General features: G+C 44.2%; 1 protein-coding gene across 3 annotated transcripts in view; it reads left to right on the top strand.

Annotated features, from left to right (window-relative positions):
* Positions 1-49: 49 nt before the first annotated feature.
* trappc9 (trafficking protein particle complex subunit 9) overlaps positions 50-9,647 on the top strand; it is a 112,077-nt gene continuing 102,479 nt past the window's right edge. The window contains exons 1-8 of one of the 3 annotated variants that reach the window (XM_058046461.1): positions 50-194; positions 682-1,280; positions 2,420-2,565; positions 2,639-2,764; positions 4,584-4,610; positions 5,050-5,171; positions 6,257-6,382; positions 7,763-7,979. In XM_058046461.1, coding sequence (XP_057902444.1) covers positions 697-1,280; positions 2,420-2,565; positions 2,639-2,764; positions 4,584-4,610; positions 5,050-5,171; positions 6,257-6,382; positions 7,763-7,979 — 1,348 coding nt within the window. In that variant the 5' untranslated portion in view covers positions 50-194; positions 682-696. Of the gene's footprint in view, positions 262-681; positions 1,281-2,419; positions 2,566-2,638; positions 2,765-4,583; positions 4,611-5,049; positions 5,172-6,256; positions 6,383-7,762; positions 7,980-9,647 lie in introns of all 3 variants that reach the window. The other 2 variants (XM_058046459.1, XM_058046460.1) reach the window with 2 other exon arrangements.

Genomic DNA, 9,647 nt, shown 5'->3' with positions numbered 1-9,647 from the left:
AACAGCGTGTTCCAACCAAAAAGGAAATGTGTGTTCACATATTCAGAATAAGAGCAAAGCGGCTCAATAAACATTTTGTGGTGGTTGGGGTTTTATTTTGAAATCTATTGCCCGGAAACTGTATTGTTGTTCTTCTGTTGCTAAATTGTGAACCAAAAGAGGAAGCTGGAACGGTTTGGCAGGCTGCCGCAAAGGTAACAGAATATATGTATGACTGAATGTGAACTAGGCAGCCGCGTAAAAGCCACAGATATATTGAAGGTAACGTCTGCATCGATGGCTATCCGTTGTTAATGGAATCGATGCTGTTATTATGCGACGGCCGTGCATTGGCTTGTTGGCTAGGCTACACAAGCGGAAACAAGTGTCAGATGACGTCTGTATCCGGCACTGAAATACTTAATATACATACATATGGACAGGAACAGTCGTCAAATGCGTCTACATCGCACATGTGTTACTATTTTAGCCGATATTGTTAAATGTTAGTCTTCAATCAATACAGTTCTGTGTTCAAATGCATGTGTTGTGTTTCTCAAAGCACGTCTGCATACACTTTAAAATAGAGCCATCCATGCTATGACAATGACCTCCTTCATATTTATATTTACATTAATGCGCTGTAGAGATGTTCAGATTACAATTACACAGCAATATTAATCTTCTTTTGTCTTTGCCAAGACACCACATGGAAAGATGAGTGTCCCTGACTACATGCAATGTGCCGAGGACCACCAATCGGTGCTCGTGGTGGTCCAACCAGTCGGCAACGTCCCCGAGGACCAGTTCTTCAGGATCTACAAGCGCATCGCCAGCGTGAGCCAAGTCAGCACCAGAGACTCACAGCGGATCCTCTACATCCGCTACCGCCACCACTACTTGCCTGAAAACAACGAATGGGGCGACTTCCAGACGCACCGCAAGGTGGTGGGCCTCATCGCCATCACCACCTGCACCTCCTCCAAGGACTGGCCCCTGACGGCTGAGCACTTCCACGGCCAGAAGGAGGTGTACAGCTCCACCCTCTACGACTCTAGGTTGCTGGTGTTCGGGCTGCAGGGTGAGATTGCGGAGCAGCAGAGGACGGACGTGGCCTTCTATCCCAGCTTCGAAGACTGCTCTGATGTGGAGAAGAGAGTGGAGGACTTTGTGGAGTCCATATTTATCGTTCTGGAGTCCAAGAGGCTTGACCGTGCCACTGACAAGTCCGGCGACAAGATCCCTCTACTCTGTGTGCCCTTTGAGAAGAAGGACTTTGTGGGTTTGGACACTGACAGCAGGTGAGGCGACATTTTCATCCACAGGTTCATGTATGATCTCACTCATCTTCATTTTTCTTTATTTATTTCTTCCTTCTTTTCTTTCATACTGTCCTGTGAGTTTATTGTTGGGTGCAAAAAGGTGAGACATTAGACCTCCATCAGTGTAGACCGTCTGGATCCCAATTTCCTCTTCCCTTGGTTTTAGGGTAGGCACATTTGAAAATGTAGATAAATCAGTGAAAAGGTGAAAAAAACGGATATTGATGATCTGAAGTACAGTACTGATAAGAAGACATCTAATGTACTGGTCTCATGGAAATCCTTGTTGACAGTGTTCCCTTACCTGTCCCCTCAGTACATGATCTTTGTGTACCCTCTCCTGGTACCCCACCAACATAGGAGCCTCATTCACACAGAAATCCCCACAAATTGCATTGAATAGATCCCGCATTTGTCCCTCTGTGCCTGGTATACAGCCAATTTGGGTATTACCGCAACTGTGGTCGCTTTCACACAGAGAGGCAGTAGTCCACCTCTGTTACAACTCTGCTACTACCCCCAAAGCTGGAAAATTGCCAGGTTGATATAAGAGAATGACCGAAGTGGCAAGTCTGGTGCCTTTTTATACAGAACAATAATGCAGGAAAAAAGTACACAGACATTGTAAAAGGGACTCATGGTTTCGAATGTAGCATAGAATTTCTGGCTATTGCTATGTGCTAACTTCTGGGAAATTACCATCATCTTTGTCTTCCTCATTTTATGTCGGTGCCTTTTATACAGGACAGCAATGCGGTGATAAAATGCCTGCTTTTATGTGAATGTTTTTTTTTAAACGTGTTGCGTATGGCACCCACTTGCCCCTTGAACATTTCTGGTCAACTTCATCCTTCCTGTGCCGTGTTGGTGCCTTTTATACAGAACAGCAATGCAAGAAAAATGTAAACTTTAAGGCTCTTTAGATGCTGGTGCTATTCCATGAAGTCGACATATGTTTGTTATGTGATTGTGGGATGCTGCTGTGTGAAAACGCTTACAATTGGACTTGTTGCGGTACAGGAGGCACAGGTGGACAAATGTCTTTTGTTACGACTTTGATGTAGCAATGATCTGTGTGAAAGTAACATTATCCCCCACTCAAACATTTGCATCTTTAGGCATTATAAGAAGCGCTGCCAGGGACGGATGAGGAAGCACGTGGGCGACTTGTGTCTCCAAGCGGGCATGCTGCAGGACGCCCTGGTTCACTACCACATGGCCGTGGAGCTGCTCAGGGCCGTGAATGACTTCCTCTGGCTGGGGGGTAGGTTCGTTGTTATGGTAGTGGCCTCGGTGCATACCATACATGTTTTTAATGCTATTTCCTTGCCATGCAGCCGCCTTGGAGGGTTTGTGTTCAGCTTCGGTCATATTCCACTATCCCGGAGGCACCGCGGGGAAGATGCTCGCACACAAGACAAGTATCTCCCAGCCGGCAGATGCAGGGAAGCGCCACAGACCAGGTAAAGGCAACCTCCTGTTTTTTTCCCAAATAGTGTCCAACTCAGCTGCAGAGAGTATGAGGCATGTATTAGGAGTAAATTGCCTTTGCGGCAGTGGCCGTCGGCAGTTAAAATCTCCACTGTGCTACTCCTAACCGCACCTAAGCAGCTCACCTGTTGCCTTATTAACATGCTCGTCTTAACAATTAACATCACGGCGGCACAAGCCGTTGAGTAATTTCCTTTGTAACGCAAGTTTAGGTCTTCATTTGCTTTTAATAATAAGGTCTTAGCTTTTATCAAGTCTAATCACAGAAGATCACATTTCTAGCAAGCAGACCAACTCAACCCTTCAATGTAATGCTTTATACCCTCCATCTCACATAATGGGCTGATTAAAGATATACAGTACTTGAGTGCATGTCCATAGGGTCTTGTCTATGCATGTGTGTCTGCAGCATGGCCTGTCACTAATAAAGGGGTTTCCTTATATGGCCCAGTTTTTTAAGACATGTTTAATTGCTCTTTTGTTAAAAACAACATAATCAAGTTTGGAGTAAATTAGTACAGTAAACCTCGGATATATCGGATTCAATTGTTCCCACTGGTTTTGTCCGATATAAGTGAAATCCGTTATATGCGTATACCGGAAAATGTCTGTTTTACGCATATATCGGATTTATATCCGGTATATGCGTAAATCGGATTTTATCCGTTATAAAAAGGCACTTCCTTGACTATGTTTCCAATGTACCTGGACGCGCAGGCAACGCTGCAAACGCTGCAAATGACGTCGTATAGCGGCCTGTCACGATTCGGCGAATCGGAGAGCCACGATGCGGCCATCCGATATATGCGAGGGAAATTTAATGGAAATGCATTGGAACGGGACTGGAGATTTTGTCCGAAATAGGCGAAATCCGTTATAAAAAATCCGATATATGCAATGAATTTTTATTGGAAATGCATTACAGAAAAATTGGTTCTTTTTTATCTGTCCGTTGTGAGCGAATTTCCAATATATCCGAGTCCGATATATCCGAGGTTTACTGTATTTCGTATGCGTATGTCTCTCAATATAATTTTAGTGCAAATAAAATTCACTCCACTAGATAGAGTCCCTGTACAACAATGAGAATGAATACATTAAGGGATGCTTGACAAAAGGCAGTGTCATCTAATAGAAATGAATAGTAAGGCCTGAAAAACAGCAAAATAAATAAGGCAAAATTGTTACAATGGGCCGTGTGTTGCCCCCCCCCCCCCCCCCCCCCCCAGGCCATACAGGTGCTGGAAAGTATTGACATTGTGAAGATGTTTCCTTGGAGTTCTATCAGGAAGTAAAAAAGAAACCGGATCAATTTTGTTTGCCTAGCACCTCTTTTGAAGTCCTCCCTTAAAAAAAATGCAGCTTCACACCATCATAGCATAAAGTGAAATAATAGTTATGAGTTATTAGAACCTCTCTTTTTTTGCCCCTCTTCCAAATTCTATTAAATTTTTTCACAGTTCCATTTTTTTTTACTAATTTTGCCACCATAGCGTTATTGCACCATAGCAGTGTGGACACACAGCACTGAGTCGCACATACACAGACCCCCGCCAGCATGCTCTGCTAAACTACAATAACCCAGCCAGCTGCCATTCACCGTTCAGAGATGGATTTCCGATGTTTGACGTGCTTAGTTAGTGTTCGTGAGGAGTAGATTCCGTTCAACCTGGCCAAATCTGCGATCCCATTAACACGGAAAAATCACAGGGCCCTGCGTTTATAAAGGGTGTGTTGGGACTAACACTGCTAACATGTGTGATGGAGTGCGTTCTTTCTCTGTGTCTGTAGGGGCTCAGGAGGTTCTCATTGACCCAGGTATGACCTCTCTAACCAAACGTAGTCCCTTTCTGCCCGCATGCCTTCTTGCTTCTTCCTACATCTTAATTGTGTTAGAGTAGCTCCCCATTCTTGTCACCTTTTTTTTCTTCTATACACTATCTCTAAATCACTTGATGAAATAGTTTTGGAACCACCAGCAGGTGGCAGCACAGCACTACCAGTGCAGCATCCCACTTGTTGAACGGTCATGCAATGATGCTATTCTGTATATGAAATGTGAAGTTTTTTTTTTTGCTTTCTATGGCTGCAGTTTTATGTTAAATCATTGCAAGGTGCACCTTTCACTACGCACTGTTTGCACACACATCAGACGGCGAAGCCAAGTCCCTTCTGGGGGCTTCCTTATTTCATTTCAGCGATCATGCCAGCTTCCTTCCCAAACTAATCACTTCTCCTCCTGTTTTTCTGAGCGTAGGCGCCCTCACGGCCAACGGCATCAGCGCCGACACCAGCGCCGAGATTGGCCGAGCGAAGAACTGCCTGAGCCCGGAAGATATAATCGAGAAATACAAAGAGGCCATCTCGTATTATGGAAAGGTATTGAGGGATTGATTTCATGGATTCGAGGATGCTCGTGGCTCGTCAAAATGGAATATTGTATGCATAGTCATGTGATTCCAAATTAGTTTTTATAAGAGAACCACTCAAAAAGGTGGAAATTTGGCAAAACATGCAGCTCTACTATGTTCCCTGTGCTATTATATTCTGGCAAATTTATTTTCCACCATTGAGCCCAATTGACTTGAAATTCTTCCACACTGCACCCACTGTAACGTCACGGTGTTAAACCCAATCACCATGAAATTTGTACACACCTTTAACGCATCGGCAGGGACACATTTGGTCAATTTGAGCGAGATTGGCTGAAAAACATGGCCGCCATCAACCAAATTGCAAGGGCAGGGGTAGGATTTACCAACTAATTGGCTATAAGTCATTTGTAGTACTTCTTTCACAGCATAGGTGGTGCCACAAATTATTATTATTTTTTTACATAAAGGTCTTTAATTTGACCTGTAATATGTCTCCAAAACACCAGGGGCACTATTAAATTGGATCTGATTTGAGTTTGAGAGCAATAGCTCGTTAAGTTCTTACTGACAGCTGCTGTTAATTACTCATGATGTAACAGTTTAATGAGGCCTCACTCCCGTGCTGGAGAAAAAAAACCAAAAAACATACCAACATTTCATTTTTCTGCCGGAATGATGACACACAAAATATATCCTAAATAACCGCACCCAGAAATGCCCAGTGCTTATGGAGAACTGAATCGGCTCATTACCTGTTAAGGCACCTGTGCTTTATCATCATTATTATAATTGCCTTTTTTCCACAGGTCCCCCCCTCCCTCCTTCCATCCCTCGGCCCCCTTACCTGTAGCTGCTTCATTCACAATGAAATTACACAGCCATTCAGTTATTAATTGAATTTTAATAAGCAGACAATGAGTGTGGAAGTGGAGGGAAATTAATGGACGGTGAGATAAAAAGTGGGAAAAAAAAGCAGTAGGCCAAAGTTTCATGTGGTAGTAGTAGCCGGAACACCAATGGGAGCATTCTAGTCATGATGTACATGTGATGACACACTTCAGTTTTTTCCCCTCCTTTATGTACCACCAGTATAAGAATGCAGGCGTCATTGAGCTGGAGGCCTGCGTGAAGGCGGTGCGGGTCTTGGCCATCCAGAAGCGGGCCAGAGAGGCGTCGGAGTTCCTGCAGAATGCCGTTTACATCAACCTGGGACAGGTACACACCTATTGTAACGAGTAAGCTCTCTTAGGATAGATGGCTAAAAGAATAACTGCTTATTTAATGCTCTTTTGGGAGCATTGCAGCATACGCCGGGCTCTAAGCTTGAGCCTATGTAAGCCTGCGCATTAATCCTCAGCTGTTTATTAGAGCAGTGATTTTCAAACCACTGTGCCGCGGCACACTAGTGTGCCTTGAGAAATTGTCAGGTGTGCCGTGAGGAATTATCCAATATCACTTTTTATAATTAACATTAATTTGCAAATATTATGTCAATATCCACGTATACGTGGACCCAAATATTCCAATTGCATTTGGTTTATTTGCTCAAATGGAAAGAATTGAACCTTTGTATACGCCTCATTCCGAAAGAATAGTGCCAATCTGAATGAATGAATGAATATATAATCGGATTAACAGGGGTGGAATATTCCTTTCCCCAATCCGACTGAGGTATCTTGTAGCCGCTCAAACGGAAAGTTGTCAGGGTGCGTTCTTCTTCTTCTTCTGTACTTTATTGGCAGTTGGCAAGCAGCTTTCGTGTGCATTAGCGCCATCTGTAGAACAGAATCTAAACCCTTCTATACGCCATTCATAAGTCCATAAGTCAAAAGAAAATATATATCTATATAAAACATGTACCGAGTTGAATTATAAAATATTAGCAAGATTGAATTTGATCCTTTCCTGGTTAAATTTATCATATCGCATGCTCAGATATGACGTAACACGCAGCTCCAGACGTTCTACAGTTTTAAAAATGGAGGCCAGCAATCGGCACTGGACTGATACGGAAAGTTTGTTTTTGATTCAAACTAAATTTCAAGACTGGACAAACGAAAAACTGACAATACGGAATTATTCCAACAAGTGAAAGAACAACTCGGGGAAGTCGGTATCACGTGATGTTGGTGTTTATGTTTTACTGGGCATGCCCTATTGACTATTCTGGTTGATTATAGCGACGCATGTAGACAAGAGATTGGAATATTCCTTTCCATGTATACCATTGTTTCCGGAAAAGTCATTCGGAAAGAGAAAAACTCCTCATGTAAACATGGCTACTGTGGAGTGTCCGTGGTGTAAAGACTGGCAGAGCAATGTAATATCGGTCCGTGTGGCAACACCTAGCTCGTTCCTCCTATAGACTTAGTGATGTTTTACAATGTAAGAAAAACGTGCCGTGGCTCAAAAAAGGTTGAAAAACACTGTATTAGAGTATCAAGGGATGTTTAGGTTTTTTTTTCTTTTTATAACAAATTTTCTGCCTTTTGTGTACAGCAGTTCAGGAGTACTGCACTCCTATTTCCCGATAATGCTTCCACCATGTTGCCCCCTCATTAAAGGACGCCATCAATGTTGTTGCTCTACCCGCAGCTCTCCGAAGAGGAGAAGATCCAGCGCTACAGCATCTTGTCTGAGCTCTACGAACTGATCGGCTTTCGGCGCAAGTCTGCATTTTTCAAGCGTGTCGCCGCCATGCAATGCGTGGCGCCCACCATCCCAGAGCCAGGCTGGAGGGCCTGTTACAAGCTGCTACTGGAGACCCTCCCTGGATACAGCCTGTCCCTAGACCCCAAGGACTTCAGTAAAGGTAGACGTGAGGACCTAGTAGCCGTTTTACGGAGTCATGAGATTATGTCATGTGGTTTAAGAAAGCACGACGAGTTGAAGGTGCAGCTTTACTAAACAAAGACCACCCTGCATTGCACCCTCTTACCTTTAGTAGGTTGACCATCTATTTTCCCCCCGCAAGTGCCTCTTCAGGCTTTGTCTGGTATTCAAGCAAACACTTGAGCGAGCACAAAGAGAGCTTTTGTCGGGGTCTTTATGATCGGCCTCTCTCTCGCTCGCATCCACGCAACTCTCAACCCCGTGGCTCTTCGCTGCCACTCGACAGCTTTTTTTTCCCCCCCAGTGCTCGCAAACACAAAAGATGGCGCTCGGAGCGAACACAAGAGCTCGGGGACCTTCGTGTTATCTCTCATGATCGCTATTTAAGAGGCACGGCGAGAGGATTTGTGTCATACAATGGCCGGCCTTGGTTGGCCTTTTTTTAATGTCAGGTGAATAGAAACAAGGTGTAAGTTGAATGAGTCTGTTAATATAGCTACCTTGCTTTTTTATCACTTCAACTACTGCTGAAAGCTTTATAGTTTATTGCTATACATGAGGTCCTCGGGTTGCGTACAAGCTCCATTACTGGATCACGCATCTGTTGCTCATAAACAGACTCCTAGTGTTGTAATATCAGTAAAAAGAAAAGTAGGGGACTTTTATGTGTGTTTTCAAGCAGTCAATTGAGGCAAATAGCATGCAGTGCTTGCCTCTCACCAGAAGAGGCGCTGTTGTTCCAGTTTAATTTTTAATGTTTTTTTTACTGTAAAAATTACTTCAGCTGTGGCCCCCTCGCCTTGCATGAACCATTATTCTGCTGACTACACAACTGACTTGGAAAGAGGAGTGCAGAACATTCAGAGAAATTCTCACTATTCTCACAAAAACCAGACCAGACCAGATCAGACCACCGATCCAAGTTTGGATTATTCAAGGTTCCTCATACAGGTCCAAGTGTGACTGGGCACTCGTGGGAAGGACTCTTCTCTTTTGGCAGGGGGGAGCGGTGGATTAGATGTAAGTTTGCCAAGCAGCGAACATGCTGCTGCATCCTAATGAGGCGGCTTCACTTGACTGTGTTGTGGAACAAATGGCTTTTTAAGTAGCATTAAGATCCCCCTAAAATCATCAGTGAGATCACCCTTCTCGCCATTTTCATCCAACGTTGATGCTTTGTCTTATTTTTCTTCAGCATGTGCTGATGGGCGGACGCTCCTCCCCGGTCTGAAAGCCGCCCTTCTAAAGTAGTGGGAGACATCCTCGCAGCATTGGGTTTGCAGCAGACAGATGGAAGTCAGCTAATTTTAGGCTGCTTCGTGAGTGCAGTTTCACAATGGATAACAGAGCTTGTGATAGAAATGCATTTAGCGGACGTTCAGATGGTGGCAGAAGCCAAATGGAATAAACTTCATGGGCGGGGAATAAGAGGGGGGTGGTGGTGGTGGGGGGGGGGGTGACTGCTGACAACTAAAAAGCATCTTGGATGTGGTTCAACATTATTGGAAGTCGCGTTTCAGCAAGATTTTTTTTTTTGCAAATATCCGCCTGCCTCTCCTCTCCTGTCCCTCTCGGCCTCGCCGCCACATCCTTCCTCTGGGTTCTTTTTTTTTTTTTTTTTTTCCCCCACGCAGTGAGTCAACAGCGG

This window comes from Doryrhamphus excisus, chromosome 14, assembly GCF_030265055.1.
Source record: "Doryrhamphus excisus isolate RoL2022-K1 chromosome 14, RoL_Dexc_1.0, whole genome shotgun sequence".
NCBI classification, from domain to species: Eukaryota; Metazoa; Chordata; class Actinopteri; order Syngnathiformes; family Syngnathidae; genus Doryrhamphus; species Doryrhamphus excisus.
The sequence above is the reverse complement of the archived record's forward strand: the minus strand, read 5'-3'. Positions and strand labels throughout refer to the sequence as shown.